This window comes from Acinonyx jubatus, chromosome A3 (assembly GCF_027475565.1).
Source record: "Acinonyx jubatus isolate Ajub_Pintada_27869175 chromosome A3, VMU_Ajub_asm_v1.0, whole genome shotgun sequence".
NCBI lineage: Eukaryota > Metazoa > Chordata > Mammalia > Carnivora > Felidae > Acinonyx > Acinonyx jubatus.
In genome coordinates this window covers 134,252,660-134,268,541 of record NC_069388.1, presented here as the reverse complement: position 1 = coordinate 134,268,541, position 15,882 = coordinate 134,252,660, and the positions used below count along the sequence as shown (strand labels likewise).

At 53.9% G+C, this 15,882-nt stretch overlaps 1 protein-coding gene across 1 annotated transcript; it reads left to right on the top strand.

Annotated features, from left to right (window-relative positions):
- Positions 1–10,152: 10,152 nt before the first annotated feature.
- On the top strand, positions 10,153–12,732 carry SOX11 (SRY-box transcription factor 11). The gene has a single exon (XM_053201283.1). It carries the CDS (start codon positions 10,491–10,493, stop codon positions 11,889–11,891), a length of 1,401 nt encoding a protein of 466 aa, XP_053057258.1. The 5' UTR covers positions 10,153–10,490; the 3' UTR covers positions 11,892–12,732.
- Positions 12,733–15,882: the final 3,150 nt, after the last annotated feature.

Below are 15,882 nucleotides of genomic sequence, written 5' to 3'. Positions count from 1 at the left end.
AAGAACTTCCTTTCTCATAGACTCGGGCCCCCAAGAATCTCCCAGAGGCCAGCCTGCATGCAGCGAAACAAGCAGACTCATCCTGCTTTCCAGAACTCACTGTCACTGGGCAGGGGGATCCGGGAAATCGGGGGTGGGGGTGCATGCAGAAAGGGCTACTCTAGTGGCATCTCCAAGTGCCAGAGGGGGCGCACCGACGCCTCAACAGTTCTGCCCACCGTGCGCAGCGTGGTCAGGAAACATGGTTAAAAACCGTTGTGTCCACGCACACCCAGAGTGCTGTCCCTCCACGGGATTTCCCTTCCGATAGCACTCGGGCTGGGGGGCGGAGGGCGAGAGATCATCACCTTGACAACTTGGTTTCCAGTTCCAAACTAACTTACGTTGATGAAGGGATGCCCTTTGGCTTGAATGAAAAGTTAAATCGTCCTTTTCTGGTTCTCACAGCTTTGCCGAGACCCCAAAGCTAAAAAGGCATTGACGTGGCCGTGCACGTCCAAGCCGTGACCATCAGACAGAGCAATGAGAGTCTGGCTGCGTGGTGGGCAGTTAGACCTTCCCTAACCCACTGCTGCCCAAGTGCCCATCAAAGTCTAGAAATCAACTAATGGGGGACATTCTTCAGAAAGACTATGTAAGAGAGGCCAGCTCTATGGTTCTTGTCCCCTCTCTTAATTTCCTGGGGCTGATGTGTCACTGACTTAGACAACAGGGCATGTGTGTCTGTCTCTGTGTCCAAATTCCTCTTTCTTAAAAGGTGTCACGTCAGCCCTATTGGATTAGAGCCCCCCGAATGACCAGCCACCTTCTCAAAGGCCCCGTCTCCAAGTACAGTCTCATCCGGATGTACTACAGATTAGGACTCCCATGTGTGAATTTGGGGCCAACACAATTCAGCCTTCAGCAGTCCCTTCCCTGGCTCCTAAAAATCCATGTCCTTCCACATGCAAAACTCACGTGCCCCGTCCCAACATCCCCACAGTCTTAGCCGGCCCCGGCGTCATCTGTCAATCCTCAGCCCTGTCTAGATGTCATCTAGTTCAGTTATGGGTGACACTCGAGGTGAGTTTCTCACCATCTGTGAACCCGTGACACCAGACAGGTCACCTTCTCCCAAAGTACGATGGTGGGACAGGCAAGGACAGAGGTTCCCACCCTCCAAAGAGGAGACACCGGAAGGGGGAGAGGGGTCATGGTTGGAACCCTAGCAGGGTCAATTCCATTCAGTTTTAAGGCTGACGCCAATCTCCTTTAGCTTGATACTCTTTGCTCTTGGGCCTGCTGGGCAGGACCTTTATCCGCCCCTCGCTGGACTTCACCTTGTCTGGGAACAAAGGGTTCCAGCCCTGAGCTGTGGGGTCCCAGCAGGGGTGGGGGCTCAGCAGGGGCTGAGGCATGTGGGAACTGTCACGGGACTCCCACCTGGAGAGGTGAGGGCCAGGCATGTCTGCCCAGCAGAGTGAGCGGGCCAGAATCTGTTTGAGCAGAAGTTCCAGAAGTTTCCAAGAATCGGAAGGACACGGAGAAAGAGGGCTGGAAAGGGTGCTTCCTCCTGAGCAGAATGGGCATTTGTGACGGGAAGCAGCAGCTGAGAAGGTGCTTCAGGGATCCCTGGAACAGGTGCCCCCGCCCAAGAGAAGGGGGTGAAGTTGTAGCCGACAGACTGTGCTCAGAGCCTTTACGACGCTGACACTGCAGTGCGTTGAGAGAATGTTATCGAGACTGAAAAAGAGGCCGCAAAATGTCACCGTGGGCATATGTGGGGAACTCTGACCTCTTTATTTGCTGCCTGTACGGTCCATGTTTCGACAACGAAAATGCACTACTTTTAAATGGAGCGAGAACAATCATCACATACCATAAAATACTGGAGTCACAGTTAAATGGTCATATTTAAAAAAGAAGAAACTTGGGCACCCGGGTGGCCCAGTCGGTTGAGCATCTGGCTTCGGCTCAGGTCGTGATCTCACGATCTGGGAGTTCGAGCCCCGCGTCGGGTTCTGTGCTCACAGCTCGGAGCCTGGAGCCTGCTTCGGATTCTGGGTCTCCCTCTGTCTCTGCCCCTCCCCTGCTCACTCTCTGTCTCTCTCTCTCACTTAAGAGAATGCAACGAAACTAACATCCCTAGTGTAGAATTTCTGCAGAAATGATGTGTTTGGTCACATAAATACTATAAAGCTGTGAAACATCCACGTGACCTTGGAAGCCACTTGGTCTGAAATACTCACACACAGAAGAGGAATATGGCAGCCAAAATGGTTATCCATTGGTCTGAAGTCAGATGGGTGATTCATGGTGTAGCAGGAGGGGGAGAGTCTGGGTTTTCCCGGCCCAGAGTGTGGCGCCCGCACGCAGCCCTCTGCGCAGGGGTCTCTCCAAGCTGAGCAAACACAGGGATCCTCCTACCAGCCGCTCCCCTCTTCTCCCCCAAGTCCGTGGTTGTACGTTCGCACACCAACCGACAGCTAGTGTAACGGGAAGCAGAGATGGGCAGGATCAGTGAGTGCCCCCTCCAGGGAAAGGTGCAAAGCCCATGCCTCTCTACAGGTTTGCTTTCGCTCACTCTATTTCTTATCCGTGCTTTGATTATCTAGAATTTAATGACTGTGCTCCACACAGCTCTGCCTACGCTACAGGGATAACGCAACTAATAACGCTGTTTCGTGGCAAAAGACGAGGGGGGAGAAAAAAGATCTTAACTGCCTTGAACATCAAAAAGATGCAGCAGAGACAAGCAGAGAGAGGGGGAAAGAGAAAGGGGGAGCAGGGGAGAGAGAGGGAGAGAGAGAGAGGTTGAGAGAGAGTGGGAGGGAGCGAGACAGAGACAGAGGATGAGGGGAGGTTGGTTCAACAAGGGCTGGAGAAGAAAACAAGAGAAGCTACCCAAGTTCAGGAATCGGATAAAGAAAGACGCGCTTCTCCAGGGCTCAGGCGGGGAGGTGGAGACACAGCAGAGGCCACTGTGCAAGAGGCATTGCTGGGACCTGGCCTCCTTCCAGCCAACGGAAGAGGGCACCTCATCAGGCGTCACCAGCGATCACCTTCTCGGCCAGGTCCGTCCGTAGGCACCTGCCTCCTGAAGTTGCATCCACCACGTCCCAGAGATCTACAGGCCGCTCCCTGGCGCGATAGTCACTAGCTCCTCGGCGCCCGGCCTGGGGGGACATCCCCGAAACTAACGACCCATCCGTCGCTCTGGGCGGGGATGGTTTCTCTAAGAGCAGATGAAGATCCATTCATCGGGACGGTAGCCATGTGGAAAGAAATCAGATCTGATGTACTCCCAAAATTGGCGATCCACGCCTTTTTATTTCAGACTCCTGTAAACCTGCAGACACACACGCTCACAACTACACACGTCCTCTTCCTGAGTGGTGACGGTGACACAGAGGCACTGCTGGAAAAAGAGCAGAGCCTCCGAGGGAGGGGCCTCCTCCGTCCCGAGGTGGATGGACGGGTGTCTTCTCCCCCCCCTCCCCCTCCCTGCACACGGCCACCTGAGGACGGGCACACAGCGTCTTTGGAGTGTCTCTTTGGTTCGGGGGGTGAAGGGTTCGAGTAACACACAGGAGCCCTGTCGCCAGCCCACCTCGCTGGCTGCCCATCCCCCGGGGCACGAGACGGGGCGGCTGCAGGAAAATACAGCAGGTGCAGAAGCAGGCAGCACCGTGTGCAAGCTCGGAGGGCAGCCTGGGAGGAGGGCAGACCTGAGTTTTTAGGAAACAATTACTTACCTTTTTTATAAATAAGGGGTTTTTTTTAATCCCCAGGTGTCCAGTCAAATGTTTTCCTAGAGCAGTTTCTCATCAACAGACAAACAAACAAACAGGTGGAGACTGAAGTTGATTCATGTAAGTTTAATGAAAATAAGTTTTGTTTAAATTGCAGAAGCCATCGAGTTCTAACAAATGCCTAGTCACTAGGACCAGCGTGAGCCCAGGAAACAGCTTTATCTGGAACCACAAGCGTCTCTCCCGGGCACGGTTGCAGTTTCATTTGTGTGTAGTGTGAATGTGCCCGGGGTCACGATGCAAAGATGTGTTTCGTGTGGCAGGTCACGGTCAGAATAAGTTTGAAAGCCACTGCTCTGTGTTGCGCTGCCCTAATGCTCCTTTGCGGTTTTGCTGATTGCAATAGAGATAAAGCTAGAGAGGCCGAAAGAAAAGAACCCTGCTTTGCCTGCATTGCAAAGGGGAGTGGATTTTGTTCGAGGGCGAGGCGCTCCATTGGACATGAACTTGGGGAGCCCTATGGGCCCAGCTGCATGTTGGAGGAGGGTCTAGTTGCAGCGTGGTAACTGGGAGACCGGCTCGGTATCTGGGGCTGAAATTCTGAGAGTCTTGAGGACAGCCGAAATGCACACGGAAACCAGCAGGAGCGACTGATAATCCGGGGTCAGTTGGGTGGGAGAGCTGGCCGAGCTCCCTGGGGTGCGTGAACAAATAGGAAAATTCACTGGACATTTGGCGAGCAGCCACTGCCTGCCAGGGACTGCTGGAGGCACTGGATGGACAGAGGTTCGAACCACCACAACAGCAACATCTGTGGGCCTCCCCCCAGGCGCTGGTGTTCTTCTCAGCACTTGGGGATGACGGTGAGAAGGTGGATGCTGCCCGTATCCCTGCTGGAATGGGAAGCGGGGTGGCCACTCGGGAAGACAGTTTGATGGTTGCTCACAAAGTTCAATATGCTTTGGCCACAGGATCCAGCTCGTTGGTATTCACCCAAGGATTTAGAAACTTAGGTCCACACAAACACTCCGTATGGATGTTTAGAGCAGCTTTACTCACAATTGCCAAAACTTAGAAGCAACCAGGTGAGTGGATACACTGTGGTCCATCCAGACAATGGAATACTACTCAGCACACACACACACACACACACACACACACGAGCTGTCCAACCATGAAAAGCCCGGGAGGAACCTTAAATGCTTCTTTCTAAGTGGAAGAAGCCAATGTAAAAAGGCTACATGCTGCAGGATTCAAGCTATAAGACATTCTGGAAAAGACCAAGAAGAAAGAAACTGCAGAGAGAGTAAGAGGATTAGTGGTTGCCAGACCCCAGACGCAAATGGCATTTAGAGCAGTGCAACTATTCTGCGCGATTCCATCGTGATGGACATATCGTGTCATCATCCATTTATCGAAACCTATAGAGTGTGCACCACCAAGAGTGAGCCCTAATGTCAACTGAGGGCTCTGGGCGATTGTGATGAGTCCGTGTAGGTTCACAAATGTTAACCATGCACAGCTCTTATAGGGTGTGTCCACAGTGGGGGAGGCTGTGCGTGTGTGAGGGACAGGCATATATGAGGATTTTCTGTACTTTTCACTCAATTTTGCAGTGGACCAGAACTACTTTAAAAAAGCCCATTTAAAAGAAAATACGTAGCTCATACAAATAATAAAAAAAGAAAAAACATGAAGTTTGGAGGCAGTAGGTTTGTATAATTCTTTTGTTATTATTAAGAATCAAGGGCTACATGATGAGATCCACTAAAATAATTACAGGAAGGAAGGAAGGGAGAGAGGGAAGGAAGGAAGGAAGGAAGGAAGGAAGGAAGGAAGGAAGGAAGGAGAGAGGGAAGAAGAAGGAGGAAGAAAGGAAAGAACAAAAGAAGGAAGGAAGGGAGGGAGGGAGGGAGGGAAGGAGGGAGGGAGGAAGGAAGGAAGGAAGGAAGGAAGGAAGGAAGGAAGGAAGGAAAGAAGGAAGAGGAAGGAGGAAGGAAAGAAGGGAGGAAAGGAGGAAGGGGGAGGAAGGGGAAGGAGGAAGAAAGGAAAGAACAAAAGAAGGAAGGGAGGAAGGAAGGAAGGAAGGGACAAAAAGGAAAGGGAAAGGGAAAGAAGGACACTGGAACTGGAATTTTCAATCCAAGGCAGAATATTCCAGAGTCTTAGAACACCCAAGCCACCGTCACTCAAACTTCAACAGTGTCTCATTAATAGGTGAGCTCAGTGGATTTTAACCAACATTGTTTAAAGAAATGGAAAAGGAAGTAGCCTGTATTACACTGGATAAGGAGAGATACTCATTTGTGACACTTTGGTTCCTGCTTTGTATACATATAGCTTGTGTGCTGGTCATGATGTAAAATTACGTTTTATAAATAAGGTTCAGAGTCCCTGCCCTATGTCCTTCTGCTAGTGTTTTAATGAAGCGTACTCTCTGGCTGGGTGATTCAGAGAATACACGAGTGAGAATATCAACAGATTATTGTAGCAACTAAAGTATGTCCTGATGTACCAAACATGAAGTGACCGTCACTGGCAGCCTATGTGTGGAGGGAAGGGGCAGCAGGTGCCTGGAAGCACACCCCACCCCCACCCCCACCCCCACCTCCAGCATTGCACCTGGGGCTAAATGCAATGCAGATCAATATGCAAAGATCAGGTGAAAAGCAAGTTCTAGATGGATAGGCTAAAATGCCAAGGCCCTAAAGCACCATGAGAAAAAAACAGGGTCTGGAGAGGCTGGGAGTTCAACTGACACCCGTCACCAGGTCTGAGGATACGTACAAGGGGGGCTCCAGGTAGACAGAGGATATAGGGATCAAACTCAGGATTCAGGTCTGAGGCAGAGATGCCAAGAGCTAGCAGAACAGTGAGGGGAGAAGCCCGTTTCAGGAGAGTGGGTCAGGAGAGAGGAGATGGAAAGAATAGTCCTGCAGGGTATCATTTCAGCGATGGAGACAGTGCACGTAGTCAGAGCTCTTGTGAAACGGGTATGTTCAATTTAACGGGTCAAATATTTACTCAGTGATGTTTTTAGTGTATTATTTGCTTAGCAAAATGTTTCTTGTTCAGAGGGAGTAGGAACACTTTGCATGTATTCTAAATGTGTTATCATGATTTTGAGCGATTTCGTATAATAGCTTACCCCTTACCTAATAGTTCTTATAAATGAAAGGTCTTCTTTCTAAAGATACGCTTGTAAAAAATAATAATAATAATGATAAAAATAGTCATTTGTGGCTATAATAGAATGTACATCTTAAGACTCTGAGCGTTAATTATATACCCAACAATGTTTAATATTAGCAGGAAAACGTGCTATATCTATGCAGAGACGTCCATAGATATACACACACATGAAATGTATATTGGCTATGAAAAGATGATTCAGAGGTCTAATCCCGATATGCATTCACCTGTTTTAAATATAGCAGACAAATTTCCATTTTACTAAGCTAAACTTTCAGGAAGTGTATCATTACAGAGGACTGCATTTTCCATTTGTTAGCCTCAAGTTCCTTTAACTAGTTGGTTGATGCTGATGCTGCAAGCATCCATTTTTTTACGAGTAAATACTGTTCCTGTGAGAAGCATTCAGGTCTCAGGCATGTTCCCATTTCTTTTCTTTTAATGTTATGCTTATTTTAAAACCTTCCCATAGAGCGGGTGGAAAAAAAAAGAAGAAAAAGGAAAAGAAAAGGAAAGGGAAGAAAAGAAAAGAAAAGAAAGAAAAAGTATACATGAGTTATTTAGTTTTTCTTTTCTCCCTTCAAATCGTCACTAAATTCACTAACATTAAGGAGGTGGGTAGATCGTGTTACAAAATAGCAATCTAGGTGATCCTTTTTGAAAATTGGGACCTTTCTATAGAAGACAGAGGGGGGAATTAGCTCCAGTCCATTCCCGTGGAAGTCTCCATGCCCTGCTTTTGCTCCGCCAACCTCCACTGTGTGTTTATGGAAAGACGCATCAAGTCACAGCACTTCCCTCTCATGGTCCCTGCTGCCCGGGCTCGCACTAATAAACAATCCCTGTCACTGGTTTTCTCTTCTCCAAGGGTGACCCATCTTTCTCAGAGCAGAAATTATGTTTCTTATCTGAAAGACTAAATATTAACTTATATTTCCTCTGAGAAGATCATAGCACTCCCAGAATAAACCCATTAGTTTCCAGCCTGATTGCACTTAATCTAATTCTCATTCTAAAGCGAAACATGATGTTTGCTGTCAAGTGAAAAAGGCAAATAAACACCGAATTTGCTTAAGATTTGCAAAGGCATTCTCTCTCAGAGTCTGAAATGCTAGATGCCCTCATGGTTTGCACGAAAATAATGCAACTGGGCTAAATTACTTTGAGGCTTCTGGCTGGAGTATGGATTTATCATGTGCTGGGTGGGGTGGGGGGGAGCTGTGAGGATTCACCAGTCCATCCACCCACCCTCCGGCCGTGTTCCCAGGAGCTGAAATGGCTGGGAAGTGTGCACGCAGAGACAGGAACACGAGGCAGGGCTTGCCTTGTGGGAGTGAATACGGATTTTCACACACTGCCTTCGGTTTTATACATCTCCAGACTTGCGGTCACCCTGTATGGATGACTGTAAATTCCTCTGGTTCCGATGGCTGGAGAGCATAGATTGCCCACAGGATTGGCTTGAATATCACAAGGATTGGACTCAGTGTTTTTCTTTACGATGAATAACGTGGGGGAGGGTACTGCAATGGTGGCACGCGCGCGCGCGCGCGCGCACACACACACACACACACACACTCACACAACCGCGCGCGCGATGGTCTGTGAAAAATGTGAAAACATGGTACCATTTTCTGTGACTAAAGACATGGGAAACTGCAATGTGCAAGCCATGCAGTGTCGTTTGCAGGAAAGGAACCCGAAAGGGAGCAGCGGGTTGGGGTCACTGTGCGAGTCCTAAGAGGCTGACTTGTCTCGCGAAATACTCTGGGCAGTATCTCGGGGAATTACTCAAAGTTGCCGGCTCGCCAGCGCTGGAGGGTGTGAAGGCAGCGATGACGACAGGCAATGAATAGGAAGCAGGTTTTCTTTCAATCTCCCCGCAGAATATCCACAGATGGGTAACAGCGACTAAATAAAGAAACACAAAGAGAAACGGGTTTCCAAGTAGCACAGCGGGACCGACGGGCCAAGGGGCCGCTTTACATAAGCCAGCCTGTTCTCCGGCTCCGCTCGCAGTCCTAGGAGCAGTGCGCCCCACCTGGGCACAGACACGGGACCTATTTGGACTCGGAAGTTGGGGTGCACCTACTTTTCTCCTCGGTCCGTGTCGCTAACTAAAACAGCCGAGGCCCCGCAAGGCGTGCTGGCTCCTCGCTAGACGTTCAGGACGAGGCTGCTCCGGAGGGCGCTGGGGACCGAGAGAGGGGGAGGGGACAAAGAGGAAGAGGGGGAACGGGAAGGAGTGGGGAGCGGGGGGAAGGGACAGGGCGGGCTGGAGAGCCCGGGGGGCGGGGCCGTGCCGAAGCTCCTGGGTCCCGGGAACCGGGTTCAGAACCAGCCTCGGGAGTGGCCAGATGGAACGCGAGGACCGGGCCCCCGCCCCAGCCCAACCCCGCAGACCGTTACTCCGGCCTCCGCCTGGGGCGGGACGCACGCGGGCCGGGCGCGGCCAAACGGTCCCGCTGCGTCTCCGGTCGCCGCCGAGGCAGGGAAAACACGGCGAGAAAAGGGACAAAGCACCGAAAATGCAGACGGGGGGAAGGGAGAATGCAGCCTCTCGGGCTTTATATGGATTTCTTTGCCTTAGAAAAACAGGGAGAAAGGGAAAAGGAGAGAGAGAGAGAGAGAGAGAGAGAGAGAGAGAGAGAGAGAGCGAGCGCCCACGTGCCCGGGAGGTGTTGTGTTAAAGCGCCACCTGCCGTCGGCCGGGGCGCGGCGGGCTCCCCCGGCGGGCTCGGGCGCGCGCGGCTCCGGGAGGCAGCGGCAGCCACCCGGGGGCGCGCCGGGCGGCACCCGCCCGCTCCGGCTGCGCGCGTGCCCGAGCGTGTGCCCCGGGAGGGCGAGCGCGCCCGGTCGGCTCGCTCGGACCGGCCTCCCGGGGACCCGGCACAAAGGGGCGCCCGGCCCGGCCCGGACTAGCCCGGTTCGCCGCGGTGCAGCGCGCGGCTCCCGCGCATCCCGGAAAGCGGCGCATCTGTGCACACACGAGGATTTTTTTTTTTTAAATAACATATTTCCAGAAGTGCCTCCCCCCTCCTCCCGCTCCCCCACCCCCCATCTTTGCAAAGCAGCCCCGAGGGCGGACGAGCGGGGGGGGGGGGAGGGGGCGTGGCCGAGGAGTTAATAAAGGGAGAGGGGCGGAGCCGGGCAGCAGCCATTGGCTGGCCCGCAGAGTGATGTCACCCATATGACGCCCTGATAACTAGTTGGGAGAGAGCCCTCAACTTTTTGCAGAAGGAGCGCGCGCGCCTGGGAGTGCTCGGGGTCCGGCGCTTGCGGCGGGAGCCACGAGCTGGAGAGAGGGGGGTCCCGGGCTGCCTCGACCGCCGCCGCCTCTCCCGTCGCGGCCGCAGCTTCCCGCGCTCGGGCGGCCGTCGCCGCCACAGCCGCCGCAGCCGCTGTGTGCAGCCTGGAAGGGGGGGCGGGGGGGAGGGGGGGAGCCGCGGACGCGGGGTACCGAGGACTTTGCAACTTGCCCGGGAAGGTGGAGGGGCGAGAGGGGGAGGGGGACCTCCGCACGAGACCGAGCGGCCCGGGTTGGAGCGCCCAGCCCCGCGGCGGATCATGGTGCAGCAGGCGGAGAGCTTGGAAGCGGAGAGCAACCTGCCCCGAGAGGCGCTGGACACGGAGGAGGGCGAATTCATGGCTTGCAGCCCGGTGGCCCTGGACGAGAGCGACCCGGACTGGTGCAAGACGGCGTCGGGCCACATCAAGCGGCCGATGAACGCGTTCATGGTGTGGTCCAAGATCGAGCGCAGGAAGATCATGGAGCAGTCCCCGGACATGCACAACGCCGAGATCTCCAAGCGGCTGGGCAAGCGGTGGAAAATGCTGAAGGACAGCGAGAAGATCCCGTTCATCCGGGAGGCGGAGCGGCTGCGGCTCAAGCACATGGCCGACTACCCCGACTACAAGTACCGGCCCCGGAAAAAGCCCAAAATGGACCCCTCGGCCAAGCCCAGCGCCAGCCAGAGCCCCGAGAAGAGCGGCGGCGGCGGCGGAGGCGGCGGCGGCGGCGGGGGCGCGGGCGGCGGCGGCGGCGGCGGCGGCGGGGGCGCGGGCGGCGGCGCGGGCGGCGCCAAGACCTCCAAGGGCTCCAGCAAGAAATGCGGCAAGCTCAAGGCCCCCGCGGCCCCCGCGGCCGGCGGCGCCAAGGCCGGGGCGGCCAAGGCGGCGCAGCCCGGGGATCTGGGCGGCGCGGGCGACGACTACGTGCTCGGCAGCCTGCGCGTGAGCGGCGCGGGCGCGGGCGGCGGCGGCGGGGGCGCGGGCAAGACCGTCAAGTGTGTGTTCCTGGACGAGGACGACGAGGACGACGAGGACGACGACGAGCTGCAGCTGCGGATCAAGCAGGAGGCGGACGAGGACGACGACGAGCCGCCGCACCAGCAGCTCCTGCAGCCGCCGGGCCAGCAGCCGCCGCAGCTGCTGAGACGCTACAACGTCGCCAAAGTGCCCGCCAGCCCCACGCTGAGCAGCTCGGCCGAGTCCCCCGAGGGCGCGAGCCTGTACGACGAGGTGCGGGCCGGCGCGGCCTCGGGCGCGGGGGGCGGCAGCCGCCTCTACTACAGTTTCAAGAACATCACCAAGCAGCACCCGCCGCCGCTCGCGCAGCCCGCGCTGTCGCCCGCGTCCTCGCGCTCCGTCTCCACGTCCTCGTCCTCCTCGTCCAGCAGCGGCGGCAGCGGCAGCGGCAGCGGCGGCGAGGACGCCGACGACCTGATGTTCGACCTGAGCTTGAATTTCTCCCAGAGCGCGCACAGCGCCAGCGAGCAGCAGCTGGGGGGCGGCGCGGCGGCCGGGAACCTGTCCCTGTCTCTGGTGGATAAGGATTTGGATTCGTTCAGCGAGGGCAGCCTGGGCTCCCACTTCGAGTTCCCCGACTACTGCACGCCCGAGCTGAGCGAGATGATCGCGGGGGACTGGCTGGAGGCGAACTTCTCCGACCTGGTGTTCACGTATTGAGAGGGGCGCCCCGCTTCTCGCTCTTTCTCTCCGCGGGTGCTGAGCAGGGTTCCTCGGGAGGAAGTCGTGGTGGTCGTGGCGGTGATGATGATGATGATGATGATGATGATGATGGTGGTGTCGATGGTGTCGGTGGTGGCGGTAGGGTGGAGGGGAGACATGAGATGCTGATCTCTATATGATGTTGTGACACAAAGAAATTGGAAAAGATGATGAAAATTTTGGTGGAGTTAAAGTGAAATGAGTAGTTTTTAAACCGTTTTTCCTGTCCCTTTTTTTTGTTTTGTTTTGGGGGGGGGTTGTTTGTTTGTTTTTGTTTTTGCTCCCCTCCCTTCCTTTATCGTGTCTCAAGGTAGTTGCATACCTAGTCTGGAGTTGTGATTTCCACCCCCACCCCCAAATGTGGTTTTGTAATTACTGTTTCTTTTTCTTGAAATCCGTGATTGCAACAAAGGCGGAGGGGACAGGGCGGGGGAGGGGAGGGAGGACCCGCTCCGGAAGGCGCTGTTTGAAGCTTGTCGGTCTTTGAACTCTGGAAGACGTCTGCAGAGGACTTTTCGGCAGCACAACCGTTACGCTAGGGAGTTGGTTGGAGATTTTTTTTTTCGTAAGAGATCTTAAAGAACTGATGATTTTTTTTAAAAAAAAAAGAGAAACACAAAAACAAAAAAGGGACCATTGCAACTTTTTTATTTTATTTTATTTTTTTGGAGGGAGAAAACTGATGTCTTCTATGCATCCGATTCTTAACAAAACTGCAGGGAGCTTGAAAAAATGCAGACTGTACAAACGCTTACAAAAAAAAAAAAACTGTGAACTGACTTAAGATCAGAGTTTACTTTTCAGATCAAATTGTTTATGGTTTTACAAATGTGATTTCTACTTGCCAACTTTTTTTTTGTAACTTGTTCCCTTATACCTCCTTGATTGAATACCAGACAGCCTAGACCTCAGTACAAAAGGTATTGAAACATTTTTGATACATAACAGACCTCAGTCTTTTTTAAAAATTAATATATTTTCAGGCGTATTTTTGTACAGTGAAAAGGGAACATTCTTGCTGTGTTTTTTCAGTAAGACTTTCAGGCACTTCTTCCCTTTTGATTTCTTTTTTTCCTCTGTTTTTTAGCATGCAAGTATGTTGGTACGTTATGTCCTGGTTTTAAAAGGATTAAAATTTTAAAATAATCCTTGCATCTAAAGGCCTTGTGGTTTAAAAAAAAAAAAAGCAAACTTTTTTTTGTACAGCTATAGTAGAGATTTGTTCAATATTTGTAGGTAAAGATTTATTGAAAATGGTGATATAGACCTCAGAGCTGTTATCTTAGTCTAAAGATTGTATATGTACTGTACTATAGTAGGACTTTATGTATCTCATACGCTGTGATATGTGGATGGGGCCCCAGATGGAAGGTTTGAAACTGGATTCTCGATTTTTAGCAAAAAAAAAGAAAAAAAAAGGCACATAGTTTAAAAAGTTTCTCATTTTGTGCAATATAATCTAAATAAAGTACAGACCATCTGCATATTTTGTAGCAAATGGTGGCAAAGCAGGCTCAATGCACTGTCGACATCGTTCCCTGTTTTTTTTTTTTTTGTTTTTTTTTTTTGTGCTGGAAGTCTGTATCTTGACAATTTTAATAAATCAGCTGGAACTGATAGAAACTCGCATCTCCAATAGTCTCTATAGAAGTCCAACTGGAGGCCCATGTTGTCGCAGCGCATTCAGTGACGAGGCTGTTGTGCGGCGGATGGGAGTGGGGTTAGGCTGGCAAGGGCTCACTCCGCAGGCCGGTTTCTTTTTCCTCTGCCTTCGGTGGCTGGTGATTGAAATCCAGGGAGGAGGATTCTTTCCCTCTGCCTTCCCTTCCCGCCCCCCGCCCCGTCCGTTTCCTTTCTCACCTCCGCCTCCACTCCCACTCTCCTCCCCCCCCCCCCAACCCAGCCCGGCCGGGGCGGGGCGGGGCGGCCTGGGCGAGGACCCGGGGCCCGCGCGCGCCGTCGGTGTCCTGCGCTCGCTGGGGGTGCGCGTTCTCTGCGCCCGGGCTGCGTCCCGGCTGCGCGTCGCGGTGACCGCCGCCCTCGGGGCGCTCTGCTCCCCGCCGATCTCCTCTGGAGGGTGGGGACGGCCGTTTCCAGTTTTGAATTTTTCTTTCTCTCTCTCTCTCTTTTTTTTTTTCCCCTCCCCTAACGCTGCATCTCCGCGTGTGCGCAGAGGTAGATGCTGTGGGGAGCGAGGCCGCCGTTCCCGACCCCGAGCGGCGCCCGGGGCCGGAAGGGCTTGTCGGTGTCGGTCTCTTCCCGGCCGCTCCGCGCGGCGGGGCGGCGGGGGGGGGACCCTGGCACCGCCACCCGAGCCGCGGCCACCGGGGTGTCGGCGGGGGCACCGAGGAGGGCGCAGCCCGCGGGGGTCGGGCCCCGGAGGCGCGCGGGGACGCCGGTGCCCCGAGGCCCGCGGGGCGGGATAGGGGTGGGGGGAGCGAACCGGGGAGAGGCGCCGCCGCACCCGCGTACCCGCGCCCTCGCGCGCGCGCGCGCGCCGGCTCCCGGGCCGCCCCGGAACTTGCCTCCGGGAAGGCGCCCCGGCTTCGGGGTTGTTCTCCTTCCCCCGCTTCCTCCTGGGGCTCCGCGCCCTGCTCGCCGCGGGCCCTTCGCGCGGCCCTCCCCTCCCCTCCCCCCTTCTCTGGGCTCCGCTTCGCCTGGGCCCGCCCCCCCCCCCGTGCCTTCCGCCCCTCTTTTCCCGGGGGGCCGCGCCGGGGGAGGGGCAGGGGGAGGCCGCGCGGGGCCGGGGGGCAGGGGGGAGGCCGGCCAGCCCCACCCCCGCGCCCGGGCGCCCGCCGCGGGGGCGGTTTCGGCGGCTAGTTGAAACTCAGCGCAGAATCACCACTACTCCTTTCTAACCTACTGACACGGTTTACCAGGGTTCGGCCTCCATTTTTACCCAGATTTGGCGAGACCGAACGGGGCGTCGCACGCTGCCGGGGATGCTAGGCCGAGGGGCCCCGCACCCTCCCTGCCTCCCCTCCCCCACTTCCGGGGGGGGCCTGTGCCCCCCCCAGCCTCAAGCCGCGGCCTCCCCCCGGCCCCCACCCCTGGGACGCGAAGCCCGCGAGCTTTGGCTACCGAGGGACTGCGTTGTGTGGTTCCCCCTCTCGATGAACCATCGGATTCGGGTAGGACACTGGGGACGCCAGAAGGCTAGGGGTTCGCAGGGTTCTCCGTACAGAACTGGATTTCTGGAGTTGGCTACCTTTTTTTTTTTCTTGAACCTTTCAAAATGATAGACCGATGCAGTCGCGGGCCGGACGTTGACTCTCGCCACGAATCCTCGAACCAGCGGTTTACAAGTGACAATTCTGTGCTGGTGGTTTTACGTGGCGGCCCCCGCTGCAGCTGCGAGACTTGTGGAAAACGCAAACCCATTTCTAAGACGGAGTCTATGTATTTTGAAAACCTGAAAACTTGGCGTGTGTTTTACGTTTTGATCCTGGATGAATCTTGGACTTTTTTTTTTTTTTTTTTTTTGGTAGTGAGGTAGAAACTCTAAGCTAAGGAAATTAGTAACATCATTGGCCTCAGAATGGCAACAAATAGTCTTCATAGAATAAAAAAAGAATAAAAGAAGCTTATGTGGCGAAGTTCTTGATAGGAAAAAGGAAAAAAAAATAGATGGTCAGCGATCTAAATTGAAAACCTGTTAGAGCTCAGGACAGGCGCTTGAATGCGCTTTTAACAATATTTAAGGCTGTTTTGCTGAATGCATTGTGAAGATCCTTGATGAATCCTTTCTTGAATGTCGAAAACATAATATAATACACAGGTATTCTTGCCACTGGATAGTCTTCAATAAAACTTTAATTGCATTTTTTTTTTTTTTTTTGGTCTCTTAAGTAAGTCTTATTTTTAACTAAGCATTGACAGAATGTCTTAAAATGGTAACATGGGGGTGGGGGGTGGGCGCTAAAATCTGCAGCCTAGCCAGTGGTATCCT